Source organism: Protopterus annectens, chromosome 2.part1 (assembly GCF_019279795.1).
Source record: "Protopterus annectens isolate FY-2018-M chromosome 2.part1, PAN1.0, whole genome shotgun sequence".
Lineage (NCBI taxonomy): Eukaryota > Metazoa > Chordata > Ceratodontiformes > Protopteridae > Protopterus > Protopterus annectens.
The window spans coordinates 666,653,493-666,681,234 of NC_056729.1; the positions used below are offsets into that span (position 1 = coordinate 666,653,493).

Below are 27,742 nucleotides of genomic sequence, written 5' to 3' on the forward strand. Positions count from 1 at the left end.
CGTCGGCTGCATGTTTTATACCCCTGACTACCTGACATCATGGAAGATGAGAGAGCAACCGACGCAGGACCCAAGACTTTGATAATCAGGCCGACGGAGGGCTACTGCAAGCAGATAACCCAAATGTGATGACTGCAACAGTGAAACACGAAAAACATCAACTAAAATACAAGAAGCCTTAAAACTGAATACTAAACAAAAATCAGAAGCATCCTACAACATAGATGAACTGAAATCTGCACTCCTACCAATACAAACAGCTATAAAGGGTTTTTCAGAACAGTTAACTGGGTTTGGAAATAACCTAGAACAAACAGCCAAACGTCATGACATAACAGAAGCCAAAGCTTTAAAAAAATGAAATGAAAATAGAAGAACTTCAGAACGAAATAAAATCTAAAGAAGTATATCCATAAAGGAAATCCAAGAAAAACTGGTAGATCCTGAGGCAAAGAGACGCAGAAATAATCTGTTAATAAGAAGGCATACCTGAAAAATATGACCACCACCAACTATAAGATTCTCTTACACAAATTATAAGTATTCTCCTAGAAGATGAAGAAATGGCAAACAAAATGGACATTGAGAGAATACATAGAGCTCTCCGCAAATCTCAGGACATAAGCAAGCCGAGGCAAGTGTATGCCAAATATCTTAACTTTCAACATGTGCAGAAAATACTAAATGCAGCTAAAACTAACAAGTTTATAACCGGGAACGGACATAAAATTACCTTTGCCCAGGATCTGCCAATACAAATAAAAAAAAGAAAAGTACCCTCTCCCCTCTGTGTATTCCTAATAAACAAGAAAATCAAGTTTCAAAATGAAACACGCTCCTACAACCACATTGCCAGATTTGCCACTGGCTCCACATACAAGACACATCACTGTCAAAACCTTAATCTCCTAGGGTGGCTTGAATTGCCCAACTTAATTCTGTTCAATCAGCTCATAGTAGCACACACAATTCTCAATAAACTTGAAAATACTCCTGCACTCAATCATAAAACCATACTATGTTCATCCAACAAACTTCAGGTCCAAACATACAAAGCTACCAACTCAGCTGGAGACTCCCTGTTTGCCATGGAATTCACGTCCAGCTAACCTTACTCTGGAACCCTCTCTAAATCTCATTCAAAAATGGCCTCAAAAAATATTTTGAGATGCATTGGCTTTGCCCCTGTACTAACCCTGATTAACTACCACTTTGCCTATTATGTCTAAACGTATTGTACGCATTTTCTGCTCATATCTATTTGTTGTCACATACTGGTTTTGCATATTAAAAGCCAGTATGTATCATGAGAGTCCCTTCCTGTGGATTACATTGTATATACTTTGTAAATGTGTGCGTCTCTTAAGTGTTAAGCTTATCTGTGTTTCTGGAGCTTTTCTCCCCAGGCCTCTGCTGAAATGGACATGTATCCAGTTGGACTATCTCTGTCAACAAATGTTAAATAAATAAATAAAATAAATACCCCAGCTGCCTTTCCTTTCAATACAAAGATTGCAGATTCATGGTTAACTCACCACAAGAAGCAAAAACAGCGTTTATTCAGGCTTTCAACTCGCTTCCCGACTTGTGAAATCTCTGAGCATCAAATGGCAGTGAATCCATATCTTAAAACACTAAATATGGCTAGTATATTCAAGTAAAAACAAAAACCGAAAAAAAAAATCCCCGTCTCATCATTCCATCTAGACACAGCAAATTCCCACATTAGTAGACAGTGTGCATCGAGAAGAAAGTTTCAAGCTTCACTTTTACACCAGGTCCCATTTCAAGGTGGCACACTTTCCATTTCCTCTGCCAGGACAATTTAGAGAGCCTGGGACAACAATCAAGAAATTAAATGAAAGAAACCACTCCACTACACTAGAAAATAATGAAAACCAAGTAGAAATAGAGTGGAGACCTCTTAGACTACCTAGAAATAATGGGAAGCTCACTACAAATCACAAGACAGAACGCTCTACTAATGCAAGATTTTGAGGCACTGTATACGGTTACCATTTCTTTTCAACAAGGTCATAACTAATTAAAAAGCATTTCCTTGAAAAAGGATACGAACAGACAGAAAATAGAATCCAAGGACACTAAACTGAAACCTGTGACCTGGATATAGGTATGTATACCATGCATACAATATGTATACATATGTGTGTGTGTGTTTTTCTTTTCTCTCACTACTGCATACATAGTGGAATGTTGCTGGCAACCAAACATAAAACAAATGGGTTGATAATCTTTTAAAATTGCTGAATATAAAACAGTATTAGAGTGAAATCTCAAATCATATGTAAACCAATCTCTGGAATATAAATAATATATATATATATATATATATATATATATATATATATATATATATATATATATACATATACATATATATATATATATATATATATATATATATATATATATATATATACACACACACACACACACACACACACACACACACACACACACACACACACACACACACACACACACACATACATGCAGGGCTCTCTCTCTGATTTGTTATTTAAATGTTTGGCATGGGTCTTACTCACAATCTAAAAGGCACTATTGAGAAACTGAGAGAAGGGATTTCGGATACCAGACCTTGAGTGCATCAGAATTTGTATTATAGAGTTGTGCTTTTAAACTTATATCATCTATTATGTAAAAGGGTTATAATCTTACCTTATGCATGCTACACTAAACACCTGTTTCTGGTAAAGTCTCATGCTGGTCAGCTGGGCACAACAGCCCGTAAGGATGGGATTTCAGACTTCCATCCCACATCTGAAGAAATGTTTCTAAACGAAAACACAAACTTGGTACGTTAATGTGGACTATTTGAAACGTGTTATTCAGTGTCTAATAAAATTTGTGTCCTCGGTCCTCGCTTGTACTGTGGCTTCATTGCTTCATTGTGCCGGTACCTGTTTTTGGCTTAAAGGTATTAATCTAAAAGGGTTATAATGTGACATTATGCAAGCTACACTAAAATAAATAAATAAATAAATAACTTTCAAAAATATTTAATTCTCTTCCAGATGGGGTAGATAAGTGGTTAGGTACTAGGGTTTTTTCTGGAGGGAACAGGTGTTGCAATTGCTATACTTAGACTAATACAAACAGCTCTTAAAACAATCCAACAAAGTATAAGAGAAATCGCTAAAGTTATTTTAACTATAACCTATAATGTAGAGGAAAAAATTGAGGATAATCGCTTCATGGAATGTAAAGGGACTCCAAGATTAAAAGAAAAGAAAGCTACTTATGCACCTACTTTTCCAATCTAAGGCAAATATAAGCTTTTTACAAGAGACCCATATGCTTGTTGAAGACTGGGAAAAAGACAGAAAAAAATGGCTATTTAAAATAATAACATCAGGCAATACTACAAACTCAAAGGGTTTTGCAATTCTTATTAAAAAAAAATCCTTCAGTCGGGAAATAACATACTGCATGGCAGACCAAAATGGCAGATGGTGTTACTAAAACCTATTCTATTCTTAAATCTATACAGCCCATGTGTAAAACAGCAAGATTTTACTATTGAAATGCATAATATCTTAAATGAAATTCCCAAGATACTATTACATACTAGGAGGCGACTGGAACATGGTTCTTAACCCAGAAACAGACAGATCTACTAAAAACAAAATATACAACTCCCAAATTTTATTAGCCCTAAAGGACCTAATAATAGATTACAAACTAGCTGACCCACACAATTTTAGTTGCAGCAAATTGTCAGTTAAATATACATATTACTGTCCATAAATCATGGTCTAGAATAGATTTCTTCCTGGTCTCCGAGATACTTTTCGAAACAAAAACAGACTATAAGACAGAACCCAGATTCCTCTCAGACCATTCTAAAATTACCATAGCACTGATCCCATCTAGTGACAAGAACAATAAACCCAAATGTCCATCATGGTCCTTAAATCCAAACCTCTTGCAAAAGGATGTAATCCAAGAAATAAATAATCTACTACTTTGAAATAGACAATAATAATCCTTTAGATAAGAACATAATGTATGATGTGCAGTGGGCAGCTTGCAAAGCAAGAATGAGGGGAATATTAATTCAGAAAACATTCCATTACAAAAACATATACAGAGAAGAAGAATATAAACTACAAACCAAGTTGAAAGAAGTTGAAATGAAAATTCAAATCAAATACAGCTCAGACCTAGAAACACAGATGATAAACTTGCAAAAAGAATTATACCTCTTACATTCAAAACAATACTCTCTTGTTGAGATGAAGATGCTAGCTAGATATGCTGACAGTGCTCAAACCCCTTCCAAACTACTAGCAAAAATAATCAGAGCCAAACAAGCAATACCAAATATAACAGAATTAGACTATGGAGGGAAAATTAGTAGAAATCAAGAAATTGCAAAGACCTTTGAAAACATGTAGAGGAACTTGTATGGACCACAAAAGCAAACCAAATCAGAAGATCATATAAATTTCCTAAGAAACTTAACCTTCCCAAAAATAAATGAACAAAATGAAATGTTAAGAGCACCATTCACAAAAGAAGAAATTCTAGATAAAATAACTAAACTAAAATCAAAGTAAGGTACCAGGACCAGATGGTTTCAGAAAAATCAAATCCACTAAACAGACCAATCTCACTAATAAATACTGACATCAAAATCCTAGCTGCTATCCTAGCAAATAAAAAAAAAAAAAAAAAAAAATATGAGTACTGTTAGTAATCATCTCTCCAGAACAAGCTGGGTTTATCCACTCTAGGCAAACCTGGGATAACACGCTTACCCGAGCTGCAATAATGGAACTACGTAAAAAAAAAAAAAAAACAAGGTATGCCCTGGCGTTAGATGCTAGCAAAGCCTCTGATAATGTTAAATCAAGAATTTATATTTGAAACAGTGTCACTCTAGAATATTCCAAAAGAATTCACTGACAATTAGAAAGATATATAAAAGCTCATACACATCAATTAAAATAACTAAAACAGAATCCAAATCAATAAGAATCACAAATGGCACAAGGCAGGGTTGCCCCCTCTCCCCATACCTTTTCAATTTTTATATTGAACCCCTATTCCTTCTCCTATTCCAGCACACATATCATCACATACCAAAGCTTCTGAATAATAAAATTGTTCTAACAGCTTTCGCAGATGATGTCAATATATATTTTGAAACCCCTAATACAGACCTCAGTAAAAGTATGAAACCTATTAAAAATTTCTTAGAAGTATCAAACTATGAAATTAACATATCCAAATCCAAAATCTTTCCAAATAATCCACTAGACCATAAAGAATGTTATTTCCCAGACACACCAAATCAAATTGACTACTCCCTCAAATACTTAGGAATACTTTTCGATCATAACCACAAGTCAATAATCCCAATCAACTTAGGGAAGCTATGGACACAGGGAAACCAAGACTTAGATGGAAAAATATGAAGCTATCGACCTTAGCTAAGGTTGCAGTCATTAAAATGAATGTTCTTCCAAAAGTGATTTATCAGTTAAATGCAACAAACCCCAACACCCCTGAAAACTTCTTTCACAAAATCTGCACAGAAATAGCCAGGTTCTTCTGGTACCCAAAAACAACAAGGGTCAAATACTCTAAATTAATCCTGCCGAAAGAAAGAGGGGGACTAGGTCTTCCAGATTTCAAGCTATATTATAATATAATTTACTCTAACAAAATAATACAGATAGCAAAACACTCTCCTGTGGCTAAAGAATGGTCACCAGCATGTGTTAAACTGTGATTTGAACATGTTAAATCATTACATATTAATCCCAAAGCCCTACCTTTTATCCAGAAAGAACAATTCAAGACACTTGGATTACATAAAGCATTAAGAAATAATATCATAATATTTCGGAAGCAACTTGAATCTATAAATCTAGTACATACTTTTGACTCTTCTGCAAACTACTCATTTAAATCCTAATCTCAAATTAAATAACAATATGATAAATCTCAATCAATATCCACAAATTAAGAACTATGTCTTATGGGACATTCTCAAAATGAAAGATTATATTACACAAGAGATCAGAGAAAAGCTGAAGCTTAGCAAAATATATATATATATATATATATATATATATATATATATATATATATATATATATATATATAAACAGTTCTAAGACAACTTAAATATCTGGCCGCCACGCTGGGTAACTTTAACAACTCAGTACAAGCAGGCATAGATACTACAACATCACTGCTACAATGCCTTTCTTATAAAAAAGAAAATGTTCTCCAACACATGCAAGTACATCTATCAAATAATCAATCATCTTTACTGTTCTCTGCCTACTGGAATGAGAAAAATGAAAAAATTACGGATGAACAAAAATACAAAGCAATAGAAACTACAGTAAAATTATCCCCTTTCAAGAGTTTAATCCAAGAACAATTGATGATCAACAGTAATGCCTACTACACACCAGTGATTTTAAATAAATTTAATTCAAACTACTCTCCAAACTGTCTCTATTGTCCAACAGCAAACGCTGATCTCTTACACATCCTATAGGGCTGTAAATTTACATACAAGTTATGGTGTTCTCTGAAGATGAAGTTAGAAATAATGGGTTACAAGCAGTCAACATTATCGTGGGAATTTGCTATCCTACATATAACCCCCAAAAAATTACTTAAGCAGGACACACTGATATTACTTACATTATTTGCACTAATGAAGCTATATATCACCCAGAATTGGACAGATAGTTTGGCCCATGATAGTTTGGTTCTATCATGGGGTAATTCAAGAACAAAGCTACTAGGTATGTTACAGCACATAAATTAATCACAAAAGACAGTAATAAACGCACATATTTTCAAAAATACTGGAGTCTCCTTCTGAACCACATTCTAAAAGAATGAATATTTTTCAAAGAATTAAATCATCACATTGTATACAAAAATTCCCCTATACTAAGTAAAGTATAAATCAAAGAAGTTTAGACAAGCAACTTACGGATGAATCAAATACAGATACATCTCTCTCATGCTTCTGCCCTTTAGCTGCTGTTGCACCTGCTGTAAATATTGTATATAGTGAGTTTACTACACCATGCAATTAGGATAATTATATGCATTTTCCTGTTAAAATTTGAAAATAAACAGTGAATGTGTTTTACTCTATGTGACTTAGTAGAAACATGACGTGATTGCATGTTGAAACAAATATTACTTTGTATATGACAATTTTCATGATTATATTATGTACTATAATATACTTTTAGAAAACAAATAAAAATAAATATGGGGAAAAAACAAGGAGTCAAAGGGAGGAATTAAGGTGGCAAGGCTCTTCTTGAACAAGGTCAGCGTTAGCCACAAGATGGTGTAAACATTGGCATTAAATGATTTGGTCTCATTGGCTGTTAATATGACAGCCCAACCCCATGTGAAAATTTAAAAAACGGATTGATGATGACAATGACTGTTTCTCTCTGATAAGCTGCGTTTGAGAAGCTGAACCAGGCAAGGGTGTCCTCTTTCCCCTTTCTTTTTTTGTTTTATATTTAAAGCCAATGACAAAGAAAAGAAAGAGCTCTCAAATTCTGCGATACAACTTGCATGGCAATTAAGGAAAGTTAGCATTGCCTGTAGGTGGCATTATTTTGTACGTGATAATCCAAAAAAGGATATTTGAGTGTTGCAAAATATTCGGAGACAATTTGAGGTATTTCCGGGTTACAAAATAGATGAAGATAAATCAGGCTGATACAGACAGAAGAAGAGTGTAAGAAAATGCCATTGTTGTTGGTAGTTCTTGATGCAGAGAAAGCATTCGGCGGAGTAAGCTATGACTTTATAAGCAGGGAAATGGAAGCATTTGCAATTCCTAAAAAAATTATAAGGCTGATTAGGAGGATATATGAGGTAAAGGAGACGAAAGTTAAAGTCAGTGGGGTCCTCTCTGATACCTGCTTGAGCAGAAGAAACAGGCAGGGGTGACCTCTTCCCCCTTTGTTATTTACATTATATTTAGAACCACTGGCAAAGAAATAATGGACTCAGAAATTCATGGATACAACTGGTATGGTAGTCAAGAAATCTGGTTCTAATTGTGGATGATATTATTATATACCTGACAAAACCAGAAAGACATTACAGTGTTGTGGAACATAGTTTTACATTTTTTTTCCAGATACAAAATTAATGAAGCTAAACCAAAGGCAATAGCGGTAAATTATGTACCCACATATAAATTGGTTCTGCAATATCCATAATTTATGGGGAAATGATAAAATGAAGTATTTGGGAGTATGGATTAAAAATGATTCCAGTGTGGCAGCTAAGGCTATGTGGAAAGAGTCTAAACAAAACATAATACAAAAACTTGAAGCTTTGTTACATAGGTATAGACAGTAAAATACAAGCAGTTAAAATGTTTTTAGTCCCATTAGTTTTATACACTGGTCAGGCATATTTCCATCACCCAGAGGAAAATTTGTGGATAGCAATTAATAAAGAGTTGAAGGACTTTATCTGAGAGGGGAAGACAGCAAGAGTCAAGTGGGATAAGCTAATTCTTCCAGTAGATGAGGGCGGATTGGGCTTACCCGATTTGAAGGGGCATTTCAGAGCTACACAGTTAAGGTTCCTATACATAGCATAAGCAGAAACCTATAATTCAAAGTGGAAAGGGATTATCATGAAATGGGAGGAGCTGAAGAAACAAGGAGAGACTGGGATTTTGGGTGCCTTTAAGGAGAATAACAATAATGTTTGTCTTTTCGGCTTTTCCTGGTTATGGGTCACCACAGTGGAACTCCTGTCCGCTAATGATTGGCAGTAGATTTTTATGGTGCCGAGTTGCCAGCCCGATGCCCAACCTTCAGCGAAGACACGCCCATTCACGCATGTCTTTCAGAGGCCACTCGACCGTGGGGAGGACATGCAGACTCCACACAGAAGGCACTCCAGCCGAGAATTGAACAGGAGAACCTCTTGCTGTGAGGCAACAACGCTACCGCTGTACCACCATGGCTTATAAGGAGAATAACAATATAATATTCTGTACGATTACTGTTAAGGAGAATAATAATAATCATACATAATATTATATCTGTAAAGTAGCAGAAAGTATGCTAAGAACAAAGCCAACACGGGAATGGAGAAAGGAGATTCTGCCGATAGGGATGACTGCAATTAGGGATATAGACAACAGACAAGAGAAGGGCTTGAATTTATTGAAGAAAACTGGCAAAGGATCCAAGGTATTGGAAGCAAATAACTAGAGAGGGAAAGGTAACAGAATGGGAAGAGGCCAAGAATTTATTTGGACTGCAGGTTAGAGATTGATATCAATCCTTTATAGGGAAAGCAGAGTATAGGCAGAGAGAAATAGGGAGTCCTAAACAAAAGGCCATCACTAGTATAGCTTTTAGTAAAATCTAGAACAGAAACTGCCATTAAAAAAGGAATAATTAGTACAGCATATAAAATATTGCATGATATCTATAACAATCAATAAGAGGAGGTTACAAAGGATTGGGAAGAGAGACTGGATAAGCAATTCACAAAGAAAAAAATAGGAGGATATATGTATGTCACCCAAATAAGGAACAAAATATAGAAGATTTAGGATTTTTGCTTGGAAATGTTTACATAGATATTTTATACCCCAAGTAGACTCAAGAGAATTTTTCCTCAGGTAGACAGCCAATGTTGGAGGTGTGATGGGGAAGAAAGAGGTTAACTGGGAACATATTTTCTTGGGAGTGTAATGAGTTAGGAGACTTTAAAGTTCCTTGCAGACTACTCTATCAGAGATACTAGGTGAACAAACTGGTGCAACTAGTGATCCATCCATCCATCCTCAACCCCCCCCCCCCCTTCCCATTTTTTACATAAGGTCAGTGTGTCACTTCAACAGTGATATTCAACTCAAGTCAAGGTTTACAACACCGGCCGAAATGGAATTGCCTAGACATGGTAAGCCTTGCAAAGTCTAATTATGGTGGCCGCCAAAAAAGCAATTAGTAGAAAATGGAAATCAAAGTCTTAATCAGCTGTACTAGAAGTAGTGAATATAGTAACAGGAGATAAAGCATCTGGAATTGGGATGTTTAGAAAAGGGTAGCAGCAAATTACATAAGAAAAAATGGGAATTGTAGGAACTATACAAACAGGGGAGGAATAAGGTTTAAAAGAAGGTGGGATTTGAATGAGCCATCTAATGTTTGACTGACAATGACTGCATAGAATACAAGTGATATTTAAAATTTGCAGCTAGAATTGTGTCACTAAGGTATGTGATGTAAAATGCTTGCAGCTAGGATCGTGGCGATATGGTTTGTTTTCATTTATATAAAAGCATGATTGCCTATATCATAAGTGATAATTAAATTAAGATGGTTCTTGTTTATAAAAACTACAAAATGGAAACTAACATCTAAACTAACTGCAATTGTATTATTGAATACTGTAAAGGAGACTAGAAAGACAAGAGCAAATTACATAGGAATAAATTAAATTTATGAGCACAGTACATGCAGAACAAAGTTCAAAAGGAGGCATGAGGTTTAAGGAAAGGCAGGAAATGAGCACTTTATGTAATGGAGTAAAAGATAAAGATAAAATAGTATGCACGTTGCATGAAAGTAACAAAGAATTAATAAAAAGATGTTAAAAACATTTCAAAGCTAACTACATGTCCTTAATATGCTCACGATCCTGGTACTGCTTTTTTAAATGCTAAATATATGGTCATTGCTGCCACAAAAAAAAAAAGTATTAAGCACCAGTTATTACACTGACAAGTCTCTCTCTGGCCTTTCAATCCCCCTGTGGTCAACACCAAACAGTAACAAGTAAACAGAAAAGGCAGACCTCCTCCCAAATACACTTCATCTCTCACACACACACACACACACACACACACACACACACACACACACACACACACACACACACACAATGCTTTCTGTCTATAGAAAGGATTACCTGCAAATAAATAATATGAAGTACGACCTTTTTTGGGGTTATTGTTGCTGGAGGCAGGACACCCAATAATTCCACCTTAACAGAGTTGTGGTATAAAACCACTAAATAAAGTGGAGATTCATTCCACATATACATGGAGCAGAATGCCGCTACATATAATACTATACTGAATCATGGAAGAGGAGTACGTCTCCTACGGTTTACTATCAAAATGCCGATCACCCATCGGCGAATGTGCATTTTGCCAACTCCTTTACGCAAAATCCATAATGCCGAATTCTGAGAATGTCACAAAAAACACAGAAAGTTGACATTTCCGACCGCTCCACATCTACAAACAAGTGCTAACATGGGTCAAAAAGGGGGTGAGATTTTGCATTTCGGAATACCAGTATTCGACATTTTCAACCGTCGCTGTTTGGAGTTCACAATAGTGGTGTCGCCGACGTGCGATCGACATTTTGATTGTAAACCATCTCCTACACTTAACTACACTGCTGCAGGGCATGTGACATGGCCTGTGGGAAAGGTATGCAGAAAATAACAATATTGCCCACAAAGGACCGAGGATCCAGTACTATGATATAAATGGCAATGAATATTTCCTTTGTTCCAAAATAAATGTAGTCGACAATTACTTATAAAATTAGCAATTTTCAGAACTCCACATAATGAGCATCACTTTCTCTACAATGCACAGTGTAGGAGTCAAAGGCTCCCTTACAGAATGAAGAAAATCTATCAAAATGATGTATCTTCCCATTAACATTATGCATTTTGTTAATGAACAAAACAGGGGAAAAAATATATACACTGCAAGTTAAAACCTTTTCTCAGTCTTCTTTAAGCTGAAAGTTTACTTCGTATGCAAGCGCAAGCGCACACACACACACACACAAACTGCTGTCTTCCAGGTCTACAGTAATCACCACTAAAGCTGTAGCAAAATGCAGTTGTCAAATTGCCAGCATAGCCCTTGTGCCATACTTCTGACAGTTAAAAAAAAAATGTACGGCCAGTGAAAAGACAGCAAGTGAAGCATTAATGAATCACATATCTTGACTGAAAAAAAATGATGCAGAAATTCAAATAAAACAAGCAAATGGTAGAGGCAGAGATGAACAGAAGCATGCAACTAAAGAAACCACTCAACCATACAGCAAAGGCAAAGTTTTGTATTATACAGACATATGCCTTCAGAACAGACAATTTCAGCATAACCAAAATAAATCTTCAAGACAAAGTTAGAACATATACGGCAGTACACCTACAAAGTACTTAAAGCTGGAACACAAAATGTGGGAAGTAGCAGGACTAAACCTTACGATATAGTGAATACGTTTAAAACATATAACTCAATGCTGCTGTTTTTTGCAACTTAATACAGTTTCACCTGCATTCTAAAATTCAAGAAACAACAATTTTACATCTGCTGTTCACCTTATCTTCAGACAGCAAGTAGTCATGATCTAACTGCCCTGCCACAAAAAAGTTTCCTCTTTGAAATATATCAACTGGCATTGCATCATTTGGGTTTTATAAAACCACAAACAGCATTCTCAAAAGCCTTCAAGTATGCACAGTTCCATCGCCTACAACGTCACAATTTTTTAAAAATAAATTCTTGTTTAAAGTACCACATTCTCCATTTTACTTGTCAAGTTGTAAAATGTACAGTCAATGCAATGCGTTCCTCTACAGACATTCATTACACTCAACATTTCATTTCTACACTGCACATTTATACTGTAATACTTGCTTTTGTTTATCTGTATAAGAGAAATACAAATGAAAAAGGTTTAGAAAAGATTTCAAATGTTACTTGGCAAAAGGTGAAAGAATAAAACTGAAGGCCACCTTGCAGACAGTTATATTTGTACCATCTGTAATCAGCATATATTTTGGCATGCAGTTACAATGCTAAAACAACAGCAAAGGTGTTTGCGCTTTCAGACTTACAAATCCTTCAAGAGAACATAAAAGTGTGCAAAGACAAAACACTAAATGTGAAAATGAAAGCAATTTGTGAAAGGGAAATCCCAATCAGCTAGAGATGAAACATCCAAAGACAACTAATAAAACAAATAACCATATATCTTTTACTGCTACAACTAACATAGAAAAACAGAGTCTCTACCAGTTTTACAAAACAAGCTCCTCGGCCTACTTTAAAACAAATTCCTCTACCCAAGTAATGTAAAATACACAAAAAAAGCTGCTATCCATGTCAGTACTCTGGAATACCATTAAAAAGAAATAAAAAAAAGTGTTCACCAAATGGTACCTAATTCAGTATTTAATACCATATATTTCTCGCTCTCTTTTCTTTTTTTTTTTTTTAATTCTGCATGCTTTTTTGCCCACCCCCACCATGACCAATCCATACCTAAAACCTAGTGTCTACATCTCCTTAACTGGAATCTATTACATCTACCTTTTCTCCCCGAGCCTCCACTGAAAATGGGTTTCTACCCAGTCAGACTTTCCACGGTAATCAAATGTCAACAAATAAAATAAATAAATAAATAAACGCATACAAACATACCTTCACAGTACCACCACAAAAAGCACAAATTTTCAAGGCCAATCAAAAAGTTAAACAATACTGCCTCATTTACTGAGAATGTAAGTGGCTGTATTTTAAGTACTTCGGATGGCAACAAGCCATGGAGTTGTGCCGAATGCAGATTCAAATCAACAGCAAATTTCAGATAATAAATGAGCTTTTTTCAGGATAGGTCAGTCTCACTTTCAAGTTGCTGCAAAGAAGACAATAAAAATACAAGTCAACCAATCACAATGTAAACATCCATGTGATAACTTTTTAAAAATGTTGAAAACTCAGGAAAACCCAGCTCACTTCATTCTGCAACATTTTTAGTCAACCTAATGATATCTTGAGCCAGCCCTGGGAAAGGCAATATTTGTCCACTTGGACCTACCAAGTTACCAAAATGGAACTGAAAAGAAGAAACCGAGTAGGAAGACAAAGTGTAGATAGCTGTAAGATTTGCAATCCCAGCCACAGACCAGTCTGAAGACTATGGTTGTGTGCAACAGATGGCAGGCAGGGTGAACACAGACTAGACACTGACAAACCATGGTGAGAGTATGCAGTATACAGGCAGCTAAGAGTGAATTTCAGTACACTTTCTGATTTCTTTTTATGCCATGTAAATGCAAACTGAAAACAATACCCAAATACAAACCCCGCAGCAAGATTCTGAACAAGGTAGAGCCCAACATTAAATAATTATACAAAAAAAGTTATCAAATCCACAAACTAGCCTCTACCCGTGTGCATACTGATGTACTGTACTAAAACCTCCTCCTCCTCGCTTTTTCCCATTAGGGGTCACCACAGTGGAACAACGGTCCACAGAATGACTGGCAGTGGGGTTTTTACAGTGTTGAGTTGCCAGCTCAGCTCCCAACCTTCCACAGAAGGCGCACACATACCCAGAGCCAATTTAGAGTGTGCAGTCACCAGCAGCATGTCTTTGGAATGTGGGAGGAAACTGGAGCACCCAGTTCTTATCTCAGTAATAATTAATAAGACTCTTTAGGCAAGCCCATGAAAGGAATTTGCCACTAAAGTGTGTGAGGACTGAATAAGTTCTCATATACATATACAAATGGGTCAAATGTCTTTTCCCTTTCTAGGACACATTAGATGCTTTCAGTTGTACAAACCACCATTTCAGAAGGGCAGCTGTGATGCTTTATAATAACTGTTCATCACTTGCAATCCAAACATATTCAGCAGAGACAGCTACAGTTTCTACAGTGGATAGCAATCTTGCACACATCTGAAGAAAACCTATGTATAGTTCCTGACATTGTAGAAATGGGCAAGAAATCAGTCCTGTATATGCTTTAGTGTGAGTAAAAAGCGTGACCTAGATCTTTGAATTATTAATAGATGCATATCATGCTATACAACAGAAAATACAAACAGGAGCTTCTTAGAAAGAGGTCATGAGGAGGGGAAGGCAGAGAAAGTGAACAACAATTTTAACAGTACAGCTCATCAGGTTAAGGATACACACTGATGATGTAATTCATCCTAAAGTTCTGACTCCATCAGCATTCTGGGCAACTCTGACTATTCATGAAAAAAGGCACTTGTGCCTAAAGCATATAACCTTAAATGAATACAGAAGTTTGCATATACAAAAATCAGAGCAGCAGACATAAGGGAGATAGTTAAAATTTCCAGCAGAAAAATGTAAATTTCATCTGTCCATCCACAACCTCTTTTTCACATTTTTGCACATGGGGCCAAGGTGCAACTTAACCAGTGACAATCATCTAAAGCCAAGATTTACACTGCCGGGTTGCCAGCCCTGCCACGGTACTTCTTCCACACTACACATTCACACACGCATACTCACACCTGTGGCCAATCTAGGGTGTCCAGTCCACCTACTGCATGTCTTTGAAATGTAGGAGGAAACTGGAGCACCTGGATGAAACCCACGCGAACACAGGAAGGACATGCAGATTCTGCACAGAAGGCACCTCAGTCGAGAATCAAACCACGGAACCTCTTGCTGTGAGGTGACAACACTAGTCGCTGTACACGAAATAGTAGATAACCACAGAAAGAACAACCAGCAGAATGTGAGCAATCCAAAGGACACCAAGTTTATTGAAGTTAAGCGCTTTCCTCTCTATTACAGAGACTTCCTCTGAACAATATTGCACAGGAACCCAGCCAAATATATACTCACCCCTCAAATAACCAATCAAAATTGTGCCAAAAAATGTTTTTAAAAGATATATACACATCTAAATTACACCAATAGATATATTACATGTGACAAGTAAAATTAAATAAATGTTACCATAAAATATTATAATATATTAATAAATTATTAAATAAAATCCATGTTATGACCACGGTGGTGGTGCTGCAGTAGCGTTGTCGCCTCACAGTAAGACGCTGTCTGATTCGACTCTCAGAGCGTCTTCTGCATGGAGACATGTGTGAATGGGCGTACCTTCGTTGAAGGTTGTGCATCAGGGCTGGCAATTCGGTAAGTAAAAATTAACTGCCAATCATCAGCGGATCAAAATTCCGCTGTGGCGACCCCTAACCGGGAAAAGCCGAAAGTCACAACAATTAAAATCCATGTTAACTTTGCTAACCTAAAATTCGACCAAGTTTTAAAACACTAGCAATGCTTATAGTTTCATTAATGCCTGGATAACAAGAGGCATTTAGAAACAACTGCCATCTCAATTCCATCATGTCCAAATGCACATCTGTAATGCACCCTTGCTCATCCATCACTGACTGCTGTAAAACCAAGAATTTAAAATCGTGTGTTGGATTTTCATTAATGTGTCTAAACAAGGCACTAGTAACCCTACAATGTCCAATGTCACCCAGATGTTCACCTATTCTTAATTTAAGTTTTCTACAGGTTTTCGCAATGTAGAAACTAGAACATTTTCCACACTTAGCCATATAAATAACATTTTTTCTATTACAATTGTAGTGGCCGTTAATGTTGACAGTCTTCCGATTAACCCTAATTTGACCCTCAGTTTCCATTATGAATGGACAAAAAGAGCAGGAATTACATTTAAAATTACCTACTTTTCTATTGATCCTGCCTTCATATCTAAATGCTTTCTAAAATGTTCTTTATAGATTTGTCCATCCTAAAAACATGTCTCGGGTTTTTACCGACTTTCAACCCAACATTAGCATCAAATTGAAGAATCTCCCAATTGGCATTTACCACATCAATAATACTGTTGGCCATACCATTCTGTGTCAAAATGAAGGCCAAGTTGTAAAAAACCTTTTCAATGCTAAATCTATTACTACTCACAAATCCGTGGCCCAATATGGGTCTATAAAAAACTTGTTTTCGTTTGTAAGTTACCTCATGAGCAAGGTCTTCCAAAAGACAATCAGGATATCCCCTTTGTTTAAACATATGTGTAATAAATTCTAATTCAACCAAAAAATCCACATCAGAACTCACCATTCTGGCAGCCCGCACCAACTGGCCTTTAACAATGGCCCTCTTTTGATGGTGTGGGTGCCAGCTCCCATAATCCAAACAGCAATTTGAGAATGTGGACTTTTGGTGAATTCTGGTGTTAAAATTCATATTACACCAATCTATCTCAAGTTCTACATCTAAGTAGACAATTTTATTCTTACTATAAACATAAGTAAATTTAAAAAAAATCAACTGCTTCATTAATATTTACCAGAAACTCTAAACTGTCTTCTGTACCTTTCCAAAGAAGAAACAAATCACCCAAGAATCGGGTATAATGTGCAATATAGAGAGAGTTATACAGATTGTTAATCAGAAATTCCTGCTCCCAATAAGACATAAGGTTAACAAAAATGGGGGCACATGCCGCCCCCATTGCCACTCCTTTCACCTGTTTGTAATACTGTCCCTCAAACCAAATGTAGTTATTTTTTAAAACTAATTCCATAAGTACACTCAGTTTGTAATTTCATCTTGAGAAAAAAATATTGCTTTAACTAGTCACTGTGCCACTGTCCTGCCCAGCAGAAAAAATGTGAATTATTTCCACAGAATGTAGTCACCCAATTTGTCTTATTCAGGCATTTGTTATAAAATGGACCATAAAAAATGAAAAAAAAAATAAAGTGCTTATATAAAACAATAAGCGTTTCCAGCAACTGGATAAGAACATTGGTATTTTGCTAATTCTCAGACTGGCAAAGGAAACCATTTCATAAAAACTATTAAAGTCATCTGTACTTAGGAATTTTTTTTTTTTAAACCAAGTGCTTCCACACTCTGCCTGCTAATCGGGCTCAAGCCCACTCACTTCTCAGCACTGGGGTAGCCCTCCATCTGCTAGGGCAAGTGCTGTCCAGAGAGGCCTTTAACATCATTCAGGCAGACAATGGGGATTTTCTGCTCTTGCCAGCATCCCTGCAACGACAGCATTTTTGACTCAAGTCCCTAACTTTGACCTTGGGGCAGAGAATGGGCTCCCCACATCAAATCCAAGACTTACAAAACCCTCATCCTATCAGTACACACTACCGTGCATTTGCTAATGAGAGCCATTACCAGGTTGGGACTATGGGAGCTCTAGGTGCACCACCAGGACATTTACCAAAATTACTTTCCTCCTTCATGGGTCTCTGGCTGTATGCCCCCCCCCCAGGATGGACACATTTGCCCTCTTTGACAGTACCATCAAAAGCCCAAGCTGCTAACCGAAGTCGCCTGGATAGTAGTCAAAAGGCTTTAATTCTCTACACCACTGCTTCTGGCATACTTGGGAATCTATTTTTTATTAAGTCAGACCTCATCAAAATTATCTTACTACACTTACATGAACTTCTGCTACTGTAACCATTGCAGTCACAGGCTACCCTGATACATAATCCATTTATATTCACTCTCCTCCTTTTAGAGAGTGAACATCTTTAAATTTTGAGTGTTGATCCAGACTTCAATTGCTAAAACAGCTTCAAATGATTTTTGATCAGTTATTTATTTATTTTACATTTGTTGACCGGGAAAGTCCGACTGGAGCGAGGTCCATTTACAGCGGAGTCCCGGGGAGAAAAGCTCCACTATTAAACTATATGTACAGTGGGAATTTTTACAATACAAGATATTTCATGCAAGAAGAACAAGATTAAAGTTATTAAACTTATTGATTCCGCTGCTGGAAAAATTACTCATTTATGTCATGGCAAATCCAGAATACAATGTGGAATTCTCTCTGCTTTCCAGCTTTGCTAACCACTGCACAAATCTCACTGCTTTATATCATTTCTATATGACCAGACATAAAACAAGAGTATCTCCTGCCCTTTCTTTGCATTTTTTGTTGCACAACTGAAATCTGTTGCACAAGTGAAATCTGTATATCTTATGTTATACCTCCTCTCTCGTTTGACTAAACTATTATGACCTTGTCAGAATTAAAAGTCCTTGAACATATTTTCCATACCAAGATGAATAATGTAAGTGCCAACATTGAGATATTGATGACATTTTGTCCAATTATTCCTTCAGTCTTGTCATTTCTGTATCTTCTCTCACATATTTCTTTAAATCACTCAGCCGGTGCACAGAAACAGTTATCAGACTAAGGAAGTCCAATTCCTGCTCCGCAAAAAATGCTCTACTTAAAGTGTTACCAATGTGCATTTGTTTACCTTATACTGAACTCTTCTGTCATATTTCTGTAAATTTAATATTTTCTGACATGCAGCCGATGCATTAAATATTTTAAAAAATATTTTTTAAGGGTTTATGACATAACACAACTATAGCAGTTCTATCATAGTAGTAGTCATGGAACATAGAAAACGAAACGTGGCAAATGTATATGGATGACCTATCTACAGTACATAGTATGCATGTGTTGGGAGTCAAAGCTCTATAGACTCATATGTTGGTCTGCCTTCTTGAAACACTACTGCTTCCACTCCTTGTTAGCTGGTGAGAGTCATTAAAAAAACTTTAAAAGGTCCATTCGTAACAGCTAAAAGCCATTATCTTGCTCCAAAAACGAAAACATAAAGATACCCTGCAACAGTAACTTCTTAAGTAAGCAATGTCATATCTGACAGATTACGAATAAACTTTAAAACACATTGAGGCCATTCCTAAAATCTTACGAGAACCAACCGGTCTTAAAAGTTTCTGCATATAGACTACAGTTTTAAATTTCACAACATCTAGTTACGAGACCTTCAGAAGTCAAAATATGACCCATGTCCTTAAGATTAGATACAAAAAGAAATGACATTCAGCTTTGTTAAATTTCACAACTTTTTTTGCCTCAGTCTGTCCAGGAATTTAATCAGACTTGCATCATGTTCATGCCTGGTAGCACTCCAAACATGCAAAACATGTATGACGTTATCAATACTATCCACTACAAATTTTATAGCAATTTTCCTCTGAAATACTCTGGAGGCAGAGAAAATTACATAAAGTAACTGCAGAAAATTATATATGTACTTGAAAGAAAGTACACAGCCTTGCACTGCCATCACACATCTTAATTTGATAAAAGTCTTGATTTCTACCCAAAACAGGAAAAAAAATACCTTTACCATTAGGCATGCCTGAAACTACTTCTTCAGACTATAAAGTAAGTAGTGCCCTCTTCTGACCTACCTATTTAAGTCTTGCGGATCAATGCATCTCTCTACTTTCTGTGGGCTTAAAACCAATCTGCTTTTCACAGACTGTTTGTGTGTCTTCCTTAACAACTGCACCAAGCAACACTATTCTTTTTGAAATTTAGTCAGTCTTTTGTTTAAAATAAAAAGTTACCCTTCTAGGACTGTTTTGCACTGAATGGCCTATGGAGAAATTTTAATACAATATTCCTCTAACAACCCAAATCAAACAAATCACCAAATGTCTGAAAAATAGCCCAGAATCTACTACGCACCGATCCAGATTCAAGTTAAATTAAAAAAAAGTTTGTTTTAAGCCCATTACATTTTCAGAAAATTATACATCGCTGTAGTAGCCCTCTAGCACTATACTTTCTGTTGCACTGTATATTTTGAACTCAATCTAAAACTGGTACTCATACTATTATTCTTACTGCAATTTCCATTTATTTTAACGCCTTTGGAAATTTGTGTGCATCATTCCCACAATCGATCCTACATCAAATATTACTTTCAGTAATACTGACATGGTTTTATTTACTACAGAATTATTCCCACTGTTTGTCTTGGGAATATTTGAAAATACACTGAAATTACTTTGTGTTTATATATCGTTCTGAAACCCAAAAGGTTAGGCTGATTAGCTGCATTTCTGATGGCACTACTTGGAATACAAGTTTATACTTTAGTGTTCACATTAAGGATAATCTGTCCCAGTAGTTTTGATTTAAATAAGAAGACAAAAATAAATAAATAAATAAATAATCAGCCAACACAACCGATGGTGAATTATATAATACACTGTTTACTCACAATACAAGTGTTTACTCTCAATACAAGTGTTTACTCTCAATACAAGGTGACCCACAAGCATACCGGTTTCGGCAAAAGCCCTCTTCAGTGCTAGAATACAAAAAGTAAAAAACACCCTCTCCAAATAGACAACATATCTAAAAAATCAAACATATCCCCTTCTCCCAAAAGCAAATTACATCATTTAAACCAGGGGAAAACAACGCCCCTAACTTAAATGATCCAAGTCAGTTCTTTTTTTTGTTTAATAAAACATGCCAACCCAACTTATTAGGTCCTCTAATACAAATACGATCAATAGCAGTAAATCTAAATGTTGCTGTATGATGCTGCAAAACATAAAGCATTAGACATTCTCTTGTTTCTGGTATCACTTAAATGTTCAAATAGACGTAGCTTAAACTGTCTGGGCATTTGTCCTATGTAAAAAGCACATGTACATGCCCCCAAATAAATGACCCATTCAGAAACACAATTAACAAAACACTGAATATCAAATACAACAGATGTTTAATTGTTTTATTTTTGCAGCATGTTTGCAGGCTGTACAATGTCCACAAGGAAAGCAACCTACCAAAGGTGTGCCTTTTATAGATAACTGACTATTGACATCCAAATGAACAGCTTTTTTTAAATGATTCAAAAAAAATTCCAATAGTTTTGCCCCTTCTGTATGTAAACGTACACTGCCTTGGCAGCAATTTGGCCAACTTACTGTCAGCCAAAGGTATTCTCCAATGTTCATTGATTAAATCAGAAAATAACCTGGTATTGCTACCAAAAACGAAAATAACCTGGTATTGCTACCAAAAACTAGTTACCAGACATTTGTATCCTGTTTTTTCTGAATATGGTGTCCTAACAAGGTGGTCCTATCCACAGTCTGAGCAAAATGACGAGCTTGCTGTATAACAGCTTTGTTATACTCCCTAAATCAAAACCTAGATGCAAGTTCTTCACTATGGTTTTGTAATTCCTCTGCAGAAAAGCAAATTCTACTAACCCTTAGAAACTGGGATTTAGTAATTTTACTGACAATATATGACAGATGACAACTGCTGGCATCCAATATGGAATTATAATGATTTTTTTTCGGAATAAAGAAGTTTCAAGCATACCATCAACCCATTTGACAACATTAACATCCACAAAAGAAATTTCATTAATATCATAGGATGCAGTAAATTGTAAACCCCATTTGTTGTCATTCAGATATTTTATAAATTCTTTAAAATAAACCACATCAGATTTCCACAGTAGCGAGCAATCATCTAAACAGCGTCTTCAAATATCTATTTCTGCCAAATAGATATCATGGCTAGTATCATATAATCAATTGTTCTTCTATAAACCCCATAAACAGGTCAGCATAAATGGGGGCAAATGAAGCCTCTATAACTGTACCTTTCAACTACAAATAGCAATCATTTTGGTCAAAACCTGTTCAGTTAAACAAAAAAGCATCAAATCCAGGGTTATATAAACCTACACTGTTTAACCAAATTTCTACAGCTAACAAGCCAACCCAGTGTGGAATATTAGTGTAGAGTGACTTAATATCCAATATGCACATATACCATGTTGTTTCCAATTGCATATCCATTAATATATTACTACCCAGTCTATGGATCAGGCTCACCATCCATGTGATGCAGAGTTCCTCCCTAACCCAATTCAAGTGCAACTTGTTCAACTGGATGGGAAATCGGAAATGCACCTTGTTTGGCACCTATGTCTCTAATGGACACAGGTAACCTGTAAGTCGTTCATCTCAGGCCTATGCTTACACTTATCAAGGGTATCAGAACTTGTCAGAGATTTGGGATGCATGGCTAGGCTTAAAAAGGCCCTTGTGGTCGTTAGTCTGGTAAACATCCACGAACTTATGAACCTAACAAATTCTGTGGTGTCTTAAAACCTAGATCAAACTCCACAAATGAAATCAAAAATCCACTCTGGAGCCAATGTACTGCAACCCAAAACGAAATGATTGATGGAAATTTTTATATGCACTTTAAAACACTGCCATTTTAAATGTTAATTATTGTCTAATTGAATTAATTATTTGTGTGTATAAAAAGAAATGAAACTATGGTGTTTTGTTCTGAAGAAGTCACTTGATGAAAGCGCTTAACTGTGGATATTTTATTCCTTTGTGGATTTTCCATCAATAAATTTCATTTTGATTGTGGATATTTCTATTCTTTTGTGGACTTTCCATCAATCATTTCATTTTGGGTTGTAGTACATTGGCTCCAGAGTGGATTTTTGATTTCATTTGTGGCGTTTTTCCACTCTTGCACCCTGTTGTGGTTACTAGATCAAACTCCAGTTAATAAGGGTTTCAAGTACTTAGCGAGAAAAGCAGAGAGAGGCTCCGTTAATGAGCCATGGCCCGAAACAATAGGTCTGCCCAAGGGATACAAAGAATTTTTATGAATTTTAGGTAGCATGTAAAAATATTGGGGGAGGGTAGGGTCAGTTACTGTCAAATGATACAACGTACTCTTAGTAATGATCAAAAGTCAAAAAAGCATCAATATCCTTTTTAAAATGCAACATGGGATCCAAAACCATCTTGTGATAGAAATGTGTATCCATCAACTGATTAGCAGCTTCTTATACACACAAATGCCAATCTCAAACAACCACAGCACCCTCCCCCCTTGTCTGCATTATTCACAACCACCTTATGGTTATCTCTTAAAGACCATAATGCATGATATTGTTCAGGGGTTAAACCCAATTTATAACAAAAATTAAAATGTAAATCTTTTAACACATTATGTTGTAACACAGAAAAATATTTATGAGGTTCTCTTTCTGTGGCATTTGTTGCACTTTATAAACATTCAGTTTTGTTATTATAAACATTCAGTTTTGTTATTATTTAATGACTCTCATATACGCAACCACAGACTTGTTACTGGATTATATACAAGTCACACTTATAACACATGCCCAAAAAAGGCTCTCAAGTGTGGTACATAAGAAAAATGCTGTTGCACAGTTCTGCAAGTCAAATCTCCTGAGGTCTGGAAAGCAGGCTACCTTTCAGAGTTTATTCAACATCAACACACCATAATTTCTTCACATGCTACTTGCATGTCACCATTGTGAAACTTTACACAATAAAAAACAGTATTCTTTGGATTTTACATAGTACAAAACAGTTTTTTTTTACTTTTTGGCTCATTGGAAGTTACTAGGCTAGTGGCCCTAGGGCCCTTACAAGCCTAGCCAAGTCCTACCCTTATTTTACGTATTATTCTAAAAGCAACCCACCTGTCTGCTACTAAAAATACTGGCATTACAAAGAACAAAGCACCGAATAAGCTTGGTGTACTACTCTGCAGTTTGCAACTGATAACCACAACATAAAACCAACAGCAAACTCTAACCGAGTCAGCTGACCAGACCAAAGGTACTAGGTTGACTCATAAAATCAGGTAACTGTGGTTCAGTGGTCCCTACTTAGGAAAAAGCAAATAAAAACTATGCAGATAAAATAAATAAATAATTTATTTTACATTTGTTAACCTGGCAGGTCTAACTGGAAATTGCGTTTTTCAAGAGTTGGATAAAGGCTTAATCACATTAATAAGGATATAACCCACTTAATAGTTTTGCATTATTAAAATGCTCAGTAAACCATGACTCCTTTAACTTTAAATTTTCTAGCTGTACTGCTGGGGAAATGAACCAATATCATTGCTGTTCAAAAATGTGATACAATAAGCAAACCAGAAAATCTTAGAGCCAAATTAAAAAAAAATATTCATAACTTTAATACTGTACAAAACATTAACAAATACTGTGAAACGTTCAAAGTAGAAAGGAGTTATAGTCCTACTGTAAATGCCAAGGACAAGGTAGTACTTGCAATAACTTCAAAATCTAGTAGAAAGGAGTTATAGTCCTACTGTAAATGCCAAGGACAAGGTAGTACTTGCAATAACTTCAAAATCTAGTTTATGTTATAATTAAAGAGGAGTTTACATATTCCTAACTAAAAAGGTCCCCAGAACCGAACACTTAAAGAATCAAGGATTAAATTATGGTCATTTAGTTCTGCCAGAATTACACTTGAGTCGACACATGAAAAACGTGTTTCAGCAACATCAATGACAGATATCTGACAGGCTAAAATCTGCCCCATTCATTGTCTAATCAAGTAATGTGCACCATTTTACTAACCATGTAGTCTAACAGAAACCAAAAACATAAGCCCACCACATACTCTATTATGTGTTTAACAGCTGAATGGAAAGAAGAATACAATCCAACTGCCCCAGGCAGTGTTGCACCACCTCCAATAAATAAAAATCGACGGAGGATCTAAACGTCCAGCATCAGGACAGCAGATAGCAAAGGTTCTGCCTCACAGCTTTGGCACATTTTCAACAATACCAATACCATTCTTCACGTTCTCCCCATTTGCAGCCTAATAATAAAATGCAGAACTACTGTTGCTATGCGGTCCAAACATTCATAATGCGCAAGGCGTCTACTGTAAACCGGCCCATGGCACCACGGTTGCCAAACAAATTAAATCACCCAGCATCAAAGGAAGAATGAAAATAAACTTTCTTACCTGAGTGTGAAGCATCACATCGCCTTCTTCGGATGGCCAAAGCTCCACCACTCTGACAACTGGAGTAAATCCTGTGTTGGAAAGAATAAATGTATGATATGGTTAAACAGTAGCACTTCATGCAATGCGGTTACTGCCTGTAATATTCTGGACTGCTTCTATTTTTATTATGATTACTATATTACTTATTATTATTGTGGGGGGGAGGGGGCGTGCTGTCCAAACAGGGACAAAATAATTTACTGAATTTGTGCTCAATTAACTAAAATGAATATTCCCACACCATAAAGACAAGTCCATAAAAGAGCAAGAACTGACACATCTAGATAAAGCCAAGTCGTGTTTGCAAATGCTGTATTGAGTGGAGCACATTTCCTCTCCGAGAAGGTTTCTTTTAGTAAAATATGTTACATTTACATCAATACTTGCAACCCCCAAACATGCAGATCACCGTCTAATCCATTTTATACCAATATAAGCTCGTATTTTTATCACAACTCAAAAATATTAGCGTTTATTTTTATACGCATGCCCTCTCACACCCTTCCTCTTTGTACTGCTACACATTTCCCAACTGTGCTGGCCGTTCCCTCGGTAACTTATTACAGAGACCAGAAATAGACATATGCCTACCAACCTGGTGTGTCCGCCTCTCCTTGTGGAAAACAGGACAAAAGAATATGGATAACCCCCAGAACCAAGCGATAGACCATGAGTGACGAGTGACAGCCGTTACAGTAAATCCGCGGCGGCGGCTCGCGCAGCCCCGCCATGCTGCTTGTTCGTTTCTCTTCCTTCCTCAGTCAATCAGTCAGTCAGCCTTCGTGCGTGGTGGGTAAGACTGCAGCACGCCTCACATCTGCACTACCGCTGAGCCTCTTTGAGGAAACCGAATAACAATGAAGTATGGAAGCTGTACAGAGAGAGCACCGCCCAGAATAGACAGAACTACAGACACGCAGACGTCTCTAGAAGCTAGTCTGCGTTTTGAAATGCATAGACCTGGGTAGAAAGCTGAAACATTTAGAACTGGTATAGTAAAAGGGCGTCCCCTCATGATGTTCGAGTGAGCTGCTATTTATTTACACATTCTAGTTTCTTCTGCTAAAATTGCATCATCAGAGATGTGACATGACAAATTATTTTTGTTTGGTTATGGTTCATAACACGTGGCATGAATTATAATGTTTATTTACAGAATGTAGAGTAGTTTTGAAATACTCAGTGCTGATCTGATGTAGTATGCTCATTTTATTCTGCTTCAGTGGTGCATTTATTGTGTGTAATGTCAGTAACAGCACTTGTATACTGATCTGATGTAGTATGCTCATTTTATTCTGCTTCAGTGGTGCATTTATTGTGTGTAATGTCAGTAACAGCACTTGTATACAAAACTGACATAGCTCTCAACCTTCTATCTCCCCAGTCCTAAGCGAGGAACTCTGCATTTCATAATGTGGAATAAATGTGTAAAATATAGAACACTTTTCAACAACTTACTACCAAGGCCACAGGATCGTTAATATGTGCTAATTTATATTTATAAAATAAAAAAATCTTTTGATGAATTAACATAATTCAGAATTATTTATCATGGATATCATTTAAAGAATTCTTAACCCTGAATGTGAGACAGACACTTTCAGTGTGTAACCTTGAGGAACATTGAACCTATGAATATATGAGCATGGAACTTTTAAGACCTAAAATGAGGAAACTTCCTCGTAATGATGCACACTTGAGAGGTATGACTGATCTTAAGAAAACAAGACACTATGAACATTGCATTGTGACATAAGCCAATAAACAAGCCCAGAAAAAAAGTGATTTAAGTGTATCCTTTGTGCAGGAATACAAATCCATTTTGCTTATAGATGTCTCAGGCACACCTCAGAAGGTCAACATGTCTCCCACACCATATTTATACCCTGACTTTCACAGGCATTTTTTTTACATATAGCATGTACGATTGTTTGCTGACATGTTTTTGGGAGAAAACATCAATTATTATTTTTTTCATGTTTTTCTCAGCTAGTTACTCTGTATTGTAGATTGGAATAGGTTATCATTTTTTTTGGCTTCCCCAACCCCCCCCCCCCCCCAAACACACACACCTCTGATTTCAGTACAGTTAAGCAAGGATCTTACCTCCACTGCCCCCATTCATTATTCATGTAAACTATAGGTGGTTG

General features: G+C 36.3%; 1 protein-coding gene across 1 annotated transcript in view; it reads right to left on the minus strand.

The window, feature by feature from the left end:
- TMEM131L (transmembrane 131 like) overlaps positions 1–27,076 on the minus strand; it is a gene marked incomplete in the record, with an annotated part of 1,995,267 nt that extends 1,968,191 nt beyond the window's left edge. The window contains 2 exon segments of the mRNA XM_044062407.1: positions 25,551–25,621; positions 26,188–27,076. Of these exon segments, the coding sequence (XP_043918342.1) occupies positions 25,551–25,621; positions 26,188–26,323 (207 nt within the window).
- Between the last annotated feature and the right edge of the window lie 666 nt (positions 27,077–27,742).